Source organism: Engystomops pustulosus, chromosome 7, assembly GCF_040894005.1.
Source record: "Engystomops pustulosus chromosome 7, aEngPut4.maternal, whole genome shotgun sequence".
Classification (NCBI taxonomy): Eukaryota; Metazoa; Chordata; class Amphibia; order Anura; family Leptodactylidae; genus Engystomops; species Engystomops pustulosus.
In genome coordinates this window covers 31158451-31177372 of record NC_092417.1, presented here as the reverse complement: position 1 = coordinate 31177372, position 18922 = coordinate 31158451, and the positions used below count along the sequence as shown (strand labels likewise).

Here is an 18922-nt window from a genome sequence, read left to right as displayed (position 1 = left end):
CTGGTCCTGTAACTGACAAGTTTTTAGGTTTATTTTCTTGTGTTTTTCTGGTGATATATGACCTCACATTCAGGGCTTTAACCCGAAGATGAAATTTAATTTGTGGGGTTTTTTTTCCAAATGTGTGTGGAGTGTAATAGGATGTAATAGAGCATTTGGATGTGTGCCGGGGGGCTCTGGGGAGTCCTTATATACTAAGTGCTGGATCAGCCTGACACAGCGGCTCATTGTACTGCACCCAATCAGCATCTACTTCATTACCTGCTGCGGGGAATGAGGACATGTGATACCGGCTACATCCGCAGTCCTGCTCTTATATCCCATACGTGTCCTTCATATTAATTGACAGAAACTCCCTCAGAAACACCAGGCCCCCCCCCCCCCCCTATGACTGGAGGTCTAGTACATATATCTATAACACATCTGTTAATTATACGCAATCCCCAAAGGAGACACTCGAAACCCACATAATAATGAATGAGGTGTAAGAACTTCCAACATAGCAAAAAATGTGCCTATAGTATGTGACTCCATGTCCACAGGTGTTACTTCCAGACCAGTGCAGCAAGGACATAAATCTTATGTACTATGGATTATCTGCTCAGCTCCTCCTGCTCTATAACATGCTGCCTATAGATAGGACACTATGTACAATCTGCTCAGCTCCTCCTGCTCTATAACATGCTGCCTGCAGATAGAACACTATGTACAATCTGCTCAGCTCCTCCTGCTCTATAACATGCTGCCTGCAGATAGAGCACTATGTACAATCTGCTCAGCTCCTCCTGCTCTATAACATGCTGCCTATAGATAGGACACTATGTACAATCTGCTCAGCTCCTCCTGCTCTATAACATGCTGCCTACAGATAGGACACTATGTACAATCTGCTCAGCTTCTCCTGCTTTATAACATGCTGACTGCAGATAGGACACTATGTACAATCTGCTCAGCTCCTCCTGCTCTATAACATGCTGCCTATAGATAGGACACTATGTACAATCTGCTCAGCTCCTCCTGCTCTATAACATGCTGCCTACAGATAGGACACTATGTACAATCTGCTCAGCTTCTCCTGCTCTATAACATGCTGCCTATAGATAGGACACTATGTACAATCTGCTCAGCTCCTCCTGCTCTATAACATGCTGCCTGCAGATAGAACACTATGTACAATCTGCTCAGCTCCTCCTGCTCTATAACATGCTGCCTGCAGATAGAACACTATGTACAATCTGCTCAGCTCCTCCTGCTCTATAACATGCTGCCTATAGATAGGACACTATGTACAATCTGCTCAGCTCCTCCTGCTCTATAACATGCTGCCTATAGATAGGACACTATGTACAATCTGCTCAGCTCCTCCTGCTCTATAACATGCTGCCTACAGATAGGACACTATGTACAATCTGCTCAGCTTCTCCTGCTCTATAACATGCTGCCTGCAGATAGGACACTATGTATAATCTACTCAGATCATGCTGCTCTATAACACGCTGTCTGCAGATAGTACACCATGTATAATCTGCTGAGCTCCTTCTGCTCTATAACATGCTGCTTACAGATAGGACACTATGTACAATCTACTCAGCTCCTACTGCTCTATTCTATGCTGCCTGCAGATAGGACACTATGTACAATGTACTCAGCTCCTGCTGCTCTACAACATGCTCCTGCAGATTACGTTGCATTCTCATAGTGACAGGTTCCCTATAGAAAATACATTTTAATACTAATATTTGATATAACTTTCATAAATACCTGAAAAGAATGTATTTTTCCTCAGTGCTACAGGGATTTGGGGAACACTAATGATGCTGCTCACTGGTTGAAACTGGCAACAGAACTTCCTGAGCGAACACAAGAGGTGAGTATTGATTGTGTAGCTGCCAACACTTGTACAATGGATATGCTGCTCTCCATGAACATTGCTGTGTATGCGCTGCTGCCCCTGATCCTGCGATATTCTTCTATATGTAGGGCCTCATGCACACAAATGTATATGGTATACGTATGCTCGCCATACAAACGGCAGCACGGTTCGGAGAGCACACGTGTGTCGCATTACTGTGCCGTACCCGGAAAAAGATAGAGCATGCTCTATTCTTTGATGGAAACACGGCGCCCCCCTTCTCCAGCAGGCTGTATGTCACGCTTGGACGTTGCATACATTCGTGTGAATGATGCCCGAGACTGACAGGAGGCGGTGACCAGGAGATCTGAAACATTTAACGTTTAGAGTGGTCCATTAAAAAAAAAAAAAAATCTATATAAAGGAACCAAGATGGCTGTGCATGGGGGCATCAGATTCAGGATTTGTGGCACACGTTCTTCATGAATCTGGCGCTTCCTGCACTGCTCTGACAGTGTGCACCATTTTTTTTTTTTTTTTTGGTGCACCCTTAAAGTGAACCTGTCACCAGGGACCTTATTTTCACTAAAGACATGTTACAGAAGCCCATTACAGCTGCATTGCATATCTGCCTTTTATAAGCATTTGCATTACAATATAATTGTGTTTTATAACTTGCCTTGCATCCTGACAAAATCCTGGGGTAGTCCCAGGGGTTGGGCTTTGGTTTGGATGCATTTCAAAAAACAACATGTGATTTGTCTGTGCTGCAGACTCCTCAGCTCCCAGCCCCCACCTTTGTGCTTCTGTACAGCTCCTCCCTCCTGCTCCTTCACAAAGGTCACAGCCTGGTGATCTGACATCAGTGGGGGTGGGAGAAGCTGTTCAGGAGCGCAAAGGAGGGGGCTGAGAGCTAAGAAGTCTTCAGCACAGACAAATCACATGTTTTGTTTTTGTTTTTTTAAATGCAACCAAACCAAAGCCCAACCCCTTGGACTACCCCAGGATTTTGACAGGGTGCAAGGTAAGTTAGAACACACAACTATATTGTAATGCAAATGCATATAAAGGGAGGAGAGTAATTTTTGTACCGAGGTAAGGTCCCAGTTTATGCACTTTGTGCTTTTATCATGTATATGTTGTATAATTGTATAATTTTTTATAGTTTTCTTTGAATAACCTCTCCATACATTCTTTTTTTCCCCCAATTTAACCAGGATAAAGAAAGCACTTCTACCATCGAGGCGATGATGTCAGCAGTGACTAAACCTGCACCAGATTATAGTTTTTCTTAATACCTGGAAGATATGACTCTATGGCTTGGATATGGCATTCCAATGCAGGTCAAATTTTAGTTACTCATCATGAATTGGCTGTATATACACATGTATATTTTTTAAATGGTCGTCCATTCCAAAAGAATCTATATAAAGGGATCAAGGCGGCTGTGTAGAAATATTTTTTTAAAACGCAGTCACCTAACAGATCACCATTGCTCCGTTTCTGGTGTTGCCTAGTTTTTGCACTTCCTGGTTCAGTGATGATGTCATGACACATGTCATAGCCAATCACTGTGTAGTAGTTCACCGCTGTAATCCGTGATTGGCTACAAACTCTTGTATGGGCAGGTTATCAATAAACCAGGAATTGTCGACAGCCATGAAATCGGGAGGTAAATTTATTTTTACACAGCCTTTAAATCAAGTTTTTTTTTTAAATTAAACCCTTTAAGGAAGGCCGGTTGTACCAGTGAGCGTGTTCCTGTGTGAACATATTTGTAAATGTACAGACAGACATATGTATACTCCATTCCCTTGGACACACACATGATATATGTATAGGGTCAAACTAAGTGATGACCCCAGAGCTCTGGTCTTTTGTGGAAACTTTCCATTTTTGTGCCTTATGTGTGAAAAAAAAAAAATTATAAAAAAAATTTGTGAATTTATTTTAATTTATTTTACCCAATAAAAGCTCAGACTATTACGCTGATACAGGCGCATAATCCTCTGCCTTCTCTCTGGGAATGTCGACTACAGATCACAGCTGACAGCCTCGAAAACTTGGCTTTATTTTACGTTCCCAAAACATAGGGAGAAAAATAGTAGCGAATAAATTATTTTAATTTCAGTAAAAAAAAAAAATTGCTTTCATTTATAAGCTTTGTGTTTGGTCTAGGAAATCCTTCCATCAGCTGCTGTCGATCCATTTGCAGTAACACGGGATTCTTCAGCAGGTTAGATTCTGAGGGTCCGATCTTTTGCTTTTTTGGGGGGGAGCGGACCCATGCAATGGCCCATGTAAAAGAGTGTAACTCAATGTTTGACCCATCCATTGTAACTCCCCTCTTCCCATTCAGAACACCCGTAGAGATGAGCAGACCCAACGTTCGGGGTTCACAGTTCAGGTTTATTCCCCTGGCCAATCATAGCCAGTTGCTTGGTGTATCAATTTGCAGGATTGGATGTTCAACCGCCAATCCGGCAATATGTCTGGGTCGCATGGCCGAACCAAAACCCTAAACCCGAACTCTGCTCATCTGTAAACACCTGTACTCTCAGCTGAGCCAAGCATGCATGTACACAGGGGATCGGAAGGAATAGCTGTATGTTTTTTTATTTCTATGACAAAGATATAAATGACATCTCCTGTCAAGACAAAGTCCTGCACTGGAAGCAATGTGCCACATCCTTGTCACCTCCAGTAATTGTCCTTGGTGGAATAAGACAGATCTTTTGTTTTCCGAAAAATGGGTTAGGTCTTATTTCCATGAAATAAAACAACCTTTATCCTTGAGCAAAAGAATCCACTTTTTTTTTTTTTAATGTAATCATATGTTCATGTTCTGGAACATCATCTTAACTCTCCAGACTCTGAATTCCATTGTCAATTTCTTGTGACTTCATTGCCTTTAAAATCATTGAACCCAATTTCTCATGTCTAGTAATGGCCCTTTCCTTACATGACCCTCTCTTGTCCATGTAGCTGCTTGCAGCTCTTTCTTCCCTGCAGCTCCCTCCTCCTCCTCCATGCTGCCATCAACTGACAGGCTGGATGGGGAGAGACTTCATACAGCTATGTCTTCTCAACCGTGCCAGCTAGAATTTTCTAGTGTCATTTTAAAGCAGAGATTTTCCCCTCTATTATTTGTATAAGGATTGTGTTTCTAGGTGCCACAGTTACGGAGATGTCCTCAATTAAATTTCCAGTTAGGAATGGGGAGCTGCATATAAAACTTACACTCTGGACTGTTACTTTAACATTGGATATCTCTGGTTCGGTAGCATCTAGAAACAGTCACCTCAAGGGGATATTCTCCTCTTTAAAATGACAACAGAACAGTGCCACGGATCAGAGGATTTTGCTGTTTTCAGGGTAGGTCTTATTTTCAGAGAAACGCAGTAATAAGTCATTGTGGGCTGTCCTGCAAGGTGGGTGTCCATCATGTGATGGGTGTGATTCTGACTAAAACCTTGTATGGACATTTCGTGTAGTGTTAACAGAACATTAGGCATCAGGGTTCAGTATCCACCAAAGCTTCTCGTTCACCTTTTAAACTGAATATATTACATTCTGTAGGAAACTTTGTAGGAGTCTACATTCCCAAGTGTCATCTCCAGCGGGATGATTTGTCTTCCTCCATCTGCTACCAGACGGTCAGGAGTAGGAGGAAGCTCCGGACCATTAGTTCTCCACCACTTTACTACACGTGTAAATCTATGGGTGCCATAAGTAATTTGTATGTGAGTCGGAGGATACAGTGACAAGTGACCCGCTTAGTCCTCCATCCATCCATCCATCATGGCTGATAGTCATCGCTGGGATTTTGAAACCACACATGGGAAAGTGAGAATTCCCTGCATTACCCATTAACTTGACACGCATGATTAACCCTCTGTGGTGGTGAACCACGTATGTCACGTACACTGCGGAGCCTTGACAGTATGACAAGCGTTCATGCTGCTTTCACTATTGACTCTACATTCAGATCTGTCTGTATACGTTCTAATGTTTTGTGACTGCTATTTTATGTTTTTGGGGTTTTTTTTACTTTTTGCCAAATTTAGTTTGTGTCTGGGGCTAAAAATAGAAACGCTCCACTGCAACCTACTAGCTCCTAAATAGTCTTTTGTCGTTTTATGTCTACAGCTTCTATGAAGACATATGTGTTGTCATGGTCACAGACTACAGACAATCTCTTTGTAGTCTGACAGTGGAACCACACTCCCTCGGTCTCCTACTCCTTGTTGATGTACATTGGGTAAGGCCTCGTGCACGTGACTATATCGCGGGCTGTGATCTGGACGCACTGATCACTGCCCCCATGGAGGGGTTTATCACACCCTGTCAGTGTGTGTATCACACCCTGAAATATAGAGCAGGTCCTACCTTTGGACCGTTTTGCGGTGCGGCCACTCGGCTTCCTAAGGGGAGGGTGGAAAGCTCACACCCTTCTCCTCCCAGCCAGGCTGTAGCCCTGGTGAAGTACACAGTTTTATACATGAGCCTTAAATTAGCAAGAAGTTGGGGACAGATGAGTAAACCGTATGACTACATCAATTCATAGTCTGTTACAATGAAAACCTAAAGGACTATATAGGAACTATAGACACAATATGATAGGTGAGTTTTATATTAAAGGGTTTTTCTATGGGTTGTGTCTGATATTGCTGCTCAGTTCTATTAAAATTAATAATGTCAAGCTGTAATACCTTACACAAACTGAGGACATGTGTGGGGCTGTTTTGGAAAAAAAAATTGCAGACAATATTCTTCTAATTCTGGACAACCCCTTGAAGGCAATTGAAAATGACTTAGAATTTGTGATGCATTGAAGCACTGATAATTATTGATGACGACGGCACTGGCCATGTACATGTATTGTGACTAATATTTGACTAGAAATAAGCACAGTTCTTCTTGATCAAAAATTGACCAATAGTAATTATGGTTCTTTTTTTAAGTGAAAAATGGATCATATTTGTCCAAAATGCACTGAACAATAAGCTGGTTTGTGTTATTTTATGATGTTACTAAATAAAGTCATAAACTATAATTTTGTGGTGTTTTTTTTTTAATAGATGTTCTATTGTAAATCCCAAGGCATTGTTATTCATACAATGATATTAGATCTAAATTTTGTGAAAGGGTTAAGGACATTTATTACATCAGATAAGGTAATATGGTCCCACGATTGTTCAATCAGATATGGTAATATGGTTCCACGATTGTTCAATCAGATGAGGTAATATGGTCCCACGATTGTCCAATCAGATGAGGTAATATGGTCCCACGATTGTCCAATCAGATGAGGTAATATGGTCCCACGATTGTCCAATCAGATGAGGTAATATGGTCCCACGATTGTCCAATCAGATGAGGTAATATGGTCCCACGATTGTCCAATCAGATGAGGTAATATGGTCCCACGATTGTCCATCAGGGTCAACATTTCTCATATGAAATATATTACTCTTACTGTAAAGAATCTGTTATTCTCAAGAAATATTGGTTACCTGCCTTATGGTAGACAACTTCCAGTAGACGTCTTGGGTTTGCTTATTTCTTCTGTTTTCTAAATCTGTTATTATGAGCCAAAACCTAGAGACTACTGAGAGATAACATGTTGGAAAGACTTGCACCTGTTATGTGTCTTCTGCTGCTCCTGGTTGAAAACTGGTGCAGAAAACTAATGATCATCAATGACTGATGAGATCTGAAGTGACACAAGAAGCTGGAAAAGGCTACACGAGAATTACTAAAGAGAACCTTCAGGACCATCCATAGAAGAAAACAAAATTCCCATTTGATAAAGGGGCTGTATGAGACCTGAAACGGTGTGCACCCATCCTCCACCCCTCCACAGACAAACTTTCTACAATTTGGGAAAATACAGGACGGTCCTTAGGAATAGGAATGGTGTTAAAACCAAGTAAAAACATCTAGGGAAAAAAGTCCTTACGGCAAGTGCTAGGCTACATTCACACGAACGTATGGGGGACGTATATACGGCCGCCGTATATACGGCCGATATACGTCCCCCATACACTTCTATGGGCGCACGGCACCCTACGGGAGCGGTACGGTGCCGCACCGTACCGTTCCGTACCCGGGAAAAAGATAGGACATGTCCTATCTTTTCCCGTAATACGGCGCCGTGTGCCATAGGTTGCTATGGAGAGGGGCGGGGGTGAGCTGCGCTCACCTCCTCCTCCTCTCCCCGTACACTGCCGTTGCCCGCTACGGTACGGTACGGGCGGGCAACAGCAGTGTGAATATAGCCTTAGAATAACATTGACCAAAATGGTTTAGTGCCAGTCAAAGACAGTTTCACCAATCTAAAGTCTCCCCAAGACCTCCTAGATCAGTGATGGCGAACCTTTTAGAGACCAAGTGCCCAAATTTCAACCAAAACCCAATTATTTATCACAAAGTGCCATAAAAGTAGTTTGAGTAGTAAGTTATTGCTAACTGTTTTGCCAAAACTCAATCGCTTCTGCCTCTTGACGACACCAATACAGTTGAAAGAAGAAAGGCATATTTGGACTATCATTGTAGCTTCTCTTCAGGGTCCCCCTGTACAAAGAAGAAATGTGGGGCCAGCACGGGGACCACCAAAAATAATGGAGCCCTTTAGACAACTCTCACTATTCCTGCAGTCCCAAGTAGACAATTATATGTAGTGCTGAGAGCAGCTTGGGTCTCCTGGGACTGCAGGAGGATTCTTTGAGTTTGTTTGGTGATCTTGTGAAGGGGAATATCTGTACTTGAGCTTTATATTTTTATACTTTTATATAGCTGGCAAATACTAAAGTTTTTCCTCCTCAGCAATATGCTCAGATATATTACTTAAGATGGCGCCGGCATCCACACAGCCAACACCTTATATCCAGGAAAAGAACAACATTCCTGATTCCAAGAAGGCTTCATCCCTCATATCGAAACTCAACGCCCAGGACATTATCTGTCCAGATACTGGAACTGACCAACCAGGGCACATCGGATGCTAGACAAATTTGCTTAACCCTTGCCCACTATGATGCTGTATGACACATAACCACACCTTTCTCTCTTCTGTATAAAAGCTACAAACACGGAAATAAAGTCAATCTTGCTGTCATGAAAGCTAGAGTGCAGAGCTTGTTTAAGATTAGAACTGAATAATCTTATCTCAGCTTTTATCTTGAAAACGTGCACGCTCGCTCTATCTGATTTGAGGTGACTGATTGGACCGGTTAATTGTCGATTACGACCCTGACAATCTCTGTGCTGGGTATATGGTTTGGGTGCCCACAGAGAGGGCTCTGAGTGCCACCTCTGGCACCCGTGCCAAAGGTTTGCCATCACTGTCCTAGATGTTCTGCAATGCTTCTGAGAACATTGACAGACAAAAAAGTGAAACTTTGTAGCCCAAAAGCACAACTATATGATTGTAAGAGAGAGAACAATAGTCACCAACACTCATCCCAAACTGGGGCACTTCTCGCCCTGTTATACTAGTTTCCAACAAGTTAACAATGTGGTGATGTGGTTGACTACCATGATGGAAATCCAAAGTTTGGAAGAAGAAAAAAAGCTTTGGTCACCAACATTAAAACCTCATCCCAAACTGTGGCACCAAGTATAGAAGCTCCTCACACCATTAGATAGATTCCAGAAAGTCAACAATGTGGACAACATTGACTACTAAGGTGGAGATAAGAGGTTTGGTAGAGAAAGACCCATTGGTCACCAACACTAAAACCTCATCCAAATTTGGTGGCACCAACCATACAAGCTACTCAGACTGTAAGACTAGGTTCCAACAAGTCAACATTGACTTATAAGGTGGAGATCAGAAGTTTGGAAGAGAAAGAACATTGGTCACCAAAACTATAACCTTATCGCAGACTGTTCCTCACACCGTTAGACTAGGTTCCAACAAGTCAACCATATGGTCAACATTGACTGATAAGGTGAAGATCAGAAGTTTCTCCAATTCCGTCACTAATGGTAACATGGATCACTGTTATTGCCCACAAGATGGTGACTGTGCCAAGGCTACGCAGTAGAACCAAGCAGTTTCTGATCATCCCTTTAATCCCTTTGCAGCTCCATTCTTCTCCAGGATTTGTTCCTGTTCTATGATCTATGAGGGGCATGACTATAAATTCTAGTAATACCGGCAGACGGATTACTATATCTAATGACTTGCAGGTGAAGCTCGCAGCACTCGCAGCTTTCTGACTTTGTGCACATTAATAAAGAAAATTTGTTGTGTGTTGACTTTTCTGAGACTGCAGCCATATTTTAGGAGCTTTATGAAGTATGGTGTGACGTTGCTGGAGCGCTGGGAGACAAATCCAGTTAGACATGAAGTGAAGGGAGTTTTATGGGACCCTCTGGAATTCTTATCAATTTGACATCAAGCACAAAGCAAAACCCTCACAACAACAGTAACTAACAGCCCGCCATGCAGTTGCATCTTTCTATGGGACACAATAGCTGTACAACCCCTTTAAGACTTCAATTGAGTGAGCCATAGCTGCAATATCAGACATAGTCTATGGGCAGATTTCGCACTGACTTCTTATCTAATCACTATGAACCCCTACGAAGGAAAGCATGGTTTTTCACCATAATAATCTGCAGACAGTGTTGGGTACAGCCCTTGGAGATAGGTGTAGCAATACCTTTGCATGTGTAGTAAGTAGCAGCAGGACTGTGAAAAGTGAACTTTCAATCCAAGATTGTAGTTTCAGCAAGTGCTCTGGACAGGTCTTCATCCTGAAGAGCTTTCTGCTCTATGCAATGAACTGTTCCACATTTCCTCCCCTCTGCTCCGTGTTACTGCTGTAAGTATCCAACCAAAATCCTGATGTAACTACTACTCTACCAGAGAGGAGGACTGTGGAGCAGTAAAGGTGCAGAGAGCAGAAAGCTCTTCAGGCTAAATGATCCGCCCAGAGCCCTTGCAGGAGCTTCAAAGCTGGACTATAACGTCACTTTTCACAGTCCTATCTCTACTAACAACACACACAAAGGTTTGGCTACACAGATCTCCAAGTATGGTATAGTATGGTCAAAACTGCTGACAGATTCCCTAGAGTTAGGCAGTAGTCATCACTTTCAAGAGGACCTGACACCCATAAAGTAAGCAGTATAATAACTTTGTAATATATCCCATCAGGGGAAAGTGCTTCCTTCTCCTCTTACTTTGCCTCTTATCATCCTCCCTCCATTGAAGTGTCATGGAAGCTCTATGGAGAGGGGAGAGGGGAGCAGTGAGTCACAGCAGCTACCGCACTTTCCGTCAGTTTTGAGAGGACACTAAATGTACAAATACAAACTGCATTGATGAAGCTGCTACAACATGTGTTATTTCTCATGTACAGAGACTTCTGATTTCTGGAAAGCTTGTTGAAAGGTGAGACGCACTATCAGTCTCCAGACAGATTAGGAGGAATCTAGTGAAGCTCTCAATCTGTTGGTAAGTGGTTACATCTAAACAACATATGTATGTGATAATGAGAACTTTCTACTTTTCTTTTTACATAATGCAGATTCCTAAAGTGACTCTTTTGCAGTGTCTTATTACTTTGTTATGGTTGTGTCTTCAGTCTGGTCAGTGTCTCATCACGCAGCCAAGTGTCAGAATCACATCCCGTACAATCACCGGGAAGGTTGGAGTATGACAAGGATTTCTTCCTGGTGATGGCTTCTCCTCATTAGTCGCTGTATTGCACATTGCTCTTCATTTACTCAGGAGGAAAAATATCCAAAATAAATCTGAACATGAGCAGATGACAATTTTCTCTAATTTAGGCTTTATTTACACCTATGTTCTAGAGGGGGGTCACGTCTAGAATTTGATACAGGCACCCGGTGAACACCTCTTATATCTTCATTATATATATGAATATATATATAAACATTTTGGCATTGGGCAGCCATCTTTAAAGGTTGAAAGGGGTATTCTGGGATTTTATTGATCAGTTTATTGATCATGATTTTCCCCTTGCTAGGCTCTGGAGCCTATAAATGTATTAGACTCTGGGCCCACCGGAGGATCCTCTGATTCTCTGGTGGGCCAGTCCAACCCTGTTCATGCCCCTTTTTCAGTAGATAAATTGCCCATGTCACGTATCAAATGTCTAAGGACATCCACCAGGGAAATGTTCCCACTCTTCCGGGAGAGGTTTCTATGAGAGGTTTCCCTTTTTTAGTTGGCATTTATGAAACTTCATTTAAAGGGAACCTGTCACCAGTTTTATTGTGCTTCTGACAGGACTACCTTACAACAAGGATAAAAAATAATTTTAAAAAGATTTGAGTACTGGGAGTTGGGTCAACAGGGGGGGGCTTCCTTCCTCAGCTTGACTGACCACTCTCCTCCTGTATACAGAGAGGGACTTGTCAATCAACAATGGCTGAAAGGGGAGAAAGCAGAGCAGATGCGTCCAGCGGATACATCTCAGGTTTCCTTTAAGAAAATCCATCTTAAAAAAAAAAAGCCATTGGACAGTTCTGAAGAATATTTCATAATCTCTGTGCACGTAATCGTGTTTTTGAAAAATGTTCTCAAGCCCATTATATAATTAGATAATTTATTAATATATAATTTATGGGTTAAAACGTATTTATTACTCGTCTGATACCAACTAATAAATGTTTTATTTACAATAATTGTAACATTTTTTTTTTTACGAAATTTTAAATGTTTAAAAATAAATCTTTTAAAATAATCTAATAATTTCCAGAACAAAAACCAAAAAAATGACTGAATACACATAAAATACGGTGTAATAAACAGGATAACAATTCTATGTAATTGTTTTGTATGCAGTGACAGGAGAAATCATCTCAGATTTGGGAGTCATTTACTACTGCAGTAAGAACTATATACTATATATATAATATATATATATAGTATATATATATACATTATACTGTATAATGTATATATATATATATATACATTATACTGTATAATGTATTATGTACGCATCAGTGCATCCATTATCTCTTCTAATTAGTGAGATATGGAATTTTTGGAAAATCATTAGAAGATACACCGTATATGAGAGAAAAATACAGATATATATTTGATAGAAGATAAACTGGAGATGACAGATATGAAATGGAAGAGATTAGATGACAGATAGGCGATGGATAGAAGTTAGGAGGTAGATAGATGAGAGAGAATTATTAAAGTTCTAATATTTCATCTGGACAATTAACAGCATTTCCTCTCTTTTCTCTTTATTTGATATTAAAACACCTTTCCATTAAGGAGTATAGTGGATACTGTGCTGCTTTACACATACTGTAATATTAGGCTAAATTCACACTACAGTTTCTTCCGTCCGTTAAAAAAGAGAAGAATGGAAGATTAATGGAGGTTTAACGTATCAATAAAAAATCTCATTGACATCAATGTAAATGTTATGTTCCGTTTAGGCAGGGATCCGTTATCCGTTATAAATAATTCAATGTATAGAGATATTAGATACATAGATTGATGGTATCTAAAAAAAAAAAAAAAAAAAAAAAAAAATGAGAGATATTTGTGTATTTATAGATTCTTTAGTGTCACTTTATATATTGGTGTAATGATGTCCCCATTTGCTGAATATAATAGGGAAGATGTTTTTTTAAGCAGTTCTGCTATTTGATTTATCTATGGGTAGTTTTCCTTTTAGTTACATCTGAAATTCAGAAATGTTGCGCAATATTTAACGCAACCTAGACAAAACCGTTACAGTACTTATGCCTTGTCGGGACTGGACAGTATTTGCACATTTTTTTTGCAACTTTTTAAGTGCAAATCAGTGATAAATCATGCGCCGACATGTTAAAAGATGAATTTGGTACAAATCAGGAAAACCAGTGCAGGGCGAGATTCAGTGAAATCGCAAGAAAAAAAAAATTCAAAAAGGAAATAAAGGAAAATGCAAATAAAAAGATAGATCTGCCCAGATGTACTTGTCTCTAGTTTCCATGCGTGTATTATACAGTCCGTCTAATTTAAGGCAGTGATGGAGATCCTTTTAGTGACTGAGTGTCCATTCTACAACTTATTTATCGCAAAGTGCTAACAAAGCATTTTAAGCAGGAAGTTATTGCTACCTTTTCTGTCACAACTTCCAATCGTATCTGTCTCTTAAGGACATCAATACAGTTGAAAGAAGGGCAAATTTGGACTATCATTGTACCTTCTCTCCAGAATTCCCCTGTACAGGAAGAAACATGGGGCGAGCAAGAAGACTTTTCCACATCTTCTCATTCTTCCTGCAGTCCCAAGCAGCAAAGGATGTGTCGCTTTAAAGTAACGCTGAGAGCAGCATATCTTTTGTCGCCTGGGATTACAGGAAGATCATTTGAGTCCTATCTGGTGAACAGTGGCGTAACTAGAAGCTGATGGGCCCTGGTGCGAAGTATGTGCCAGGCCCCCGACTATAATGTATGGTTTATAGTAATAGTCTTCTCATATGGGAAAGTGACACCATAAGGGCCCCCTAAACCTCCTGGGCCCGGGTGTGACCGCAACCTCTGCACCCCCTCAAGTTACGCCCCTGCTGGTGAACTCTGTCCTGGGTGGATGGCTCGGGTGCCTACAGAGAGGGCTCTGAGTGCCACCTCTGTCACCCATTCCATAGGTTCGCCACCACTGATATATGGTATAATTAGTAATGATGGCACTGGATGTATTTCCTATATGCTGATATGCTGTATATCTTCTGAGAAGTCAATAGAACATAGATTTCATTTTACCCAAACATAGATAATAGATAGATGATAGATATTAGTAAAGTATTAGATGAGAGAGAGAAATAGATAGGAAAGAGAGATAGATATAAAAAATAGAGAACTATGGGATGGATAGAAAGGAGATAGATAGATACATAGACAGATAGATCATATGTTGTATATTCTCTTAGAAGCCACATGCTGTTAATGGGGGAAGAAAATAAGAAATAAATAGGGTGAGATTTATCAGAAGTTTCTGAGGTAAAACTGGTTTCCCATGGAAACCAATCAGAGTTCAACTTTAATTTTATAAACAGCTGTGGGAAAATGAAAGCTGAGCTCTGATTGGCTGCCATGGACAACTAGAACAGTTTTACCTCAGACTCATTTGGTAAATGATAAATGTCCCCTTATAATAGATTTTTTTCTTTTTCCCTAAACATAGATGTACTGTAATTGTATAAAGATTTTTTTTTTAGATATGAGATAATAGATAGTAAGATCGATAGAAATTTAAAAAGTATTAGATGAGAAAGAGAAATAGATTGGGAAGAGTGAAAGATATGATATAGATAGATAGATATGGGATAGATAGATAGATAGATAGATAGATAGATAGATAGATAGATAGATATGGGATAGATACATAGATAAATATGGGATAGATACATAGATAGGATATAGATAGATAGATAGATAGATAGATAGATAGATAGATAGATAGATAGATAGATAGATAGATTGAGAAATAGATTGGAAAGAGTGAAAGATATGATTTAAATAGATAGATATAAGATAGAGAAATATATATGAAATAGAGATATAAATAGGATATAGAGATCGCTATGAGATAGATGTGAAAAATAGAGATGTCTATGGGATGGATAGATAGGAGACAGATCAATAGATAATCTGAAATGATATATGTTAAGGATGTATTACATATATTTGTATAGATAGATATTGGGTAAGCATTTAATAAACATACATTTAGACAAAAGTAACAAAATGAGTAGATGTAACCACACATACAGTGAAATATATAGATCTACAATTGGTCCCCCGGCTCCTTAAGCATAACCTGGAGAGTCCAGAAGGAATCAGCAGGGAGATCAGCAGGTGCCATTGTACTGTGTCCTTTATGATGCACAGGTCTATAGGATAATGTCTGGATCCTACATGATTCAGCACAGTTTTCCTTCCATAGTACTGAGAAGATGCTGATACTTGTAGTCCCTCCAGAAGGTCAGCATTGGTTTTGCCCATTCTTCTGGAGCCCATAGTGCAGGAGCAGTTCTCCTTAGGATCTTCAGCTGCCATGCGTGATGGTTGTATCTTAGGATAATGTGCTGGCTCAGTCAAGTGTTTTACTTGTGGCCAGTCTCCTGGCTTTCACAGATACACCATAGGGCTGAGGCTTGAGGGCCAGGCCACTGATGCAGTCCATCGTCAGCACCTCTTTGGGGTCTGAATGGAACGAACACTGATGTAGGAGAATAGAGGTGAACAGGAAAAGCTGCAGCATGGAAAGCTGTTCTCCAATACATCTCCTTCTCCCCACTGAAAATATCATCACTCCATAGATGAGGTCTTTGTTGAGCTGGCCATTCTCATCCAAGAACCTCTCAGGCTGGAACTGGTCAGGATTTGTCCATTTATCCACATCATGGTTGACTGACCACTGGTTGACAAAGATGATAGTGTCTCTTGGGATGTAGAAGCCATCAATGATGACATCACTGGTGGTAGAGTGTGGAATGGTCAATGGAACAAAGCTACTGAAGCGAAAGACTTCATAGATAAAAGCTTGGACATATGGGAGCCTGGCTCTATCTTCAGAAGTGGGTATCCTGTCCAGTCCCACCACCCTGTCTATCTCCTCCTGCAGCTTCTTCTGTACCTGGGGATACTTGATGAGTAGAAGAATCACCCAGGTCAAGGCAGTAGAGTTAGTGTCCTGACCAGCACCCAACAAATCTGTGACAGTACCTTCCACATATTCCTTGCCGAGAACCTCTCCTGCTCCGACCCCATGGTCAATGATCCCAATAAAAGCATCACTCATATCTCTGGTGACCTCAGGGTTATAGGTCTCTCGGTGTTGGCTGACTTTATCCTTCACAAAGTCAAAAAACTCAATGTTCAAGTCTTTAAAACTTTGATAGAGGCTCCTTACTGGGTTTGGGAAGGACAGGAGCCAAGGAAGAACGTCCACCAAGCTACCAGCACCCACAGTCTGCCCGAATTTGTCATTCCTTCCTACAAGAGCTTTAAACTCATGGTCATCATGGCTGTATCGTTTACCAAAGCACAATGCACATATAACATTGGCAATGGCCACAGTGAATTTGTGGTAAGGGTCAAAGTACTCACCACCAGAGCTGAGTTGCAGGAACACTTGGATGAGGTCTTCAACTTCAGCTGCTACATGTTGCTCAAAGAGCCTGGTGCTTTCAGTATTAAGAGTAGAAAAAGCTCTAAGGGTTGAATGGGCAATTTTCTTATGGGCTTTCCACAAATCACTGTACGAACCAAATGCCATGCTCTTGCCCCCAGACACAATCTTGAATGAAGAGAAGTTGGGTCTACCTGCAAATTCAGCACTGTGCTTCACCAGAGCTTGTCTGATGGTTCTCTCTCCATTCAGGACAACAATATCACGTGCGCCCAGCTTAATCTTGAAGACATTTCCATATATCTGAGCCATCTTACAAAACGTTAGATGAGGCAGTTGCCCTAGTTGCATGGCATTGCCCAGAAGAGGCCATGGGAAAGGACCTGGAGGGCTCTTCTTCTGTCTATGGCCACGGACCCATAAACAAGCTTCCAGGCAGATGAGAAACACAAAGGAGAACATCAGGGCTGGATGGACAGTGCTCTTCAGGTCTTCCCATGGTCCAGCTGCTTCTATGTCATTCATTGGAGTCATCTTGGAAATTTGTGTTAGCACTGGATGTGAATGAGTTGATCTTTCTTAGTCCATTTCCTCAGAAGTCAATAATAAATGATGCTGGACTCTTTGTGAGTTCTCCACAACTATTTTTTGCTAGTCCTCCTCTTATACATAATGAAGAGCACTGCTCCTGCCATATATTTATAGCATGTAGGAGTGAGGTGGGTAGAGCTGTCTCCTCCCCATCTTGTGGACCCTACATCCCCTCCAGCTCCGCACTACAAACTGTCCTGTGCTCCTATTCTGCACACAACTCCAGGCAAACTCTCACATGTAGAGAAGAAAACTACAGGAAAGTGTCAGAATCCTAGAAATAAGGTACAGAAGGGAAGAGGGTGTATGAACTGCTAGATGTACAACTACTAGTACATACACCCTGTGCCCTTCTCTACCTAATGTCCATGATTCTGACTATCCGCACACTTTCCTCTAGTTTTCAATTTTTTCTTATAAAGTCTGATGTATACAGAGATATCCATGTAACTGTAGGTAGGTAGATAGATGGATTTGATACAAATAGATGTTAGATAATAGATAAATAGAACAATGGTTGATATATATAAAAAACAATGGAATATATATATAAAAATTAACAAAGATGATAAATACTGAAACAAGTTCTTGATATGAGATAGATTTTAGATAGATAAATAGATAGATATGAGATAGATAGATAGATAGATTTGAGATAGATATTAGACAGATTAATAGATAGATTTGAGATAGATATTAGACAGATAAATAGATAGATATGAGATAGAGACACCCACTGGTCTCTGATGAGGAATACTGGCCAGAATTACAGGAGGGCAACAGAAGATCAGCAATGGGGGATCACCTCCAGGAGAAGCCCCTGCTGCGGAGGACACTGGGTGCAGGCTGTCAAACACCTGGGTGCTGCTGTGAGGGTCATTCTCATGCTGGGGTGCAGGAGAAAAGCAGAGAGGAGCTTGTAGGAGGATCACATGTAACTGCCCGAATCTAACATTGTAGTACGGCGGGCATATATCGGCGCTGCGGAAAGGAGCAGGGGATGAGCACAGCTCACCCCCGCCCCTCTCTATAGGAATATACAGCGCACGGCGCCGTATTACGTAGAAAGATAGGATGTCATGTCCTATCTTTCTACGGGCTATGGAGCGGTACAGTGCCGCACCATACTGCTCCCGTACGGTGCCGTGAGCCCATAGAAGTGTATGGGGGACGTATATCAGCCGTGTATACGTCGGTCGTATATATACGTCCCCCATACATGTGTGTGAATGTAGCCTTAAAGTGATTAATAAGAGGCAGAAACTTTAAATTATCACAGATGGTTGTAATTTGTGATAATTTTGGCGCAACAGAATTACACACAGAAAAGTGATACATCTGGCCCATAGTTTACA

The 18922-nt window shown here is 41.1% G+C and overlaps 1 protein-coding gene and 1 pseudogene across 6 annotated transcripts in view; one reads left to right on the top strand and one right to left on the bottom strand.

Moving 5' to 3' along the window:
- RMDN3 (regulator of microtubule dynamics 3) overlaps positions 1-6906 on the top strand; it is a 43314-nt gene extending 36408 nt beyond the window's left edge. For all 6 annotated transcript variants that reach the window (XM_072115329.1, XM_072115334.1, XM_072115331.1 and 3 more), the window contains exons 12-13: positions 1787-1867; positions 3070-6906. In XM_072115329.1, the coding sequence (XP_071971430.1) occupies positions 1787-1867; positions 3070-3147 (159 nt within the window). In that variant the 3' untranslated portion in view covers positions 3148-6906. The remainder of the gene's footprint in view (positions 1-1786; positions 1868-3069) is intronic.
- Positions 6907-15312: 8406 nt separating this feature from the next.
- LOC140069517 (cytochrome P450 1B1 pseudogene) lies at positions 15313-17632 on the bottom strand (annotated as a pseudogene).
- Between the last annotated feature and the right edge of the window lie 1290 nt (positions 17633-18922).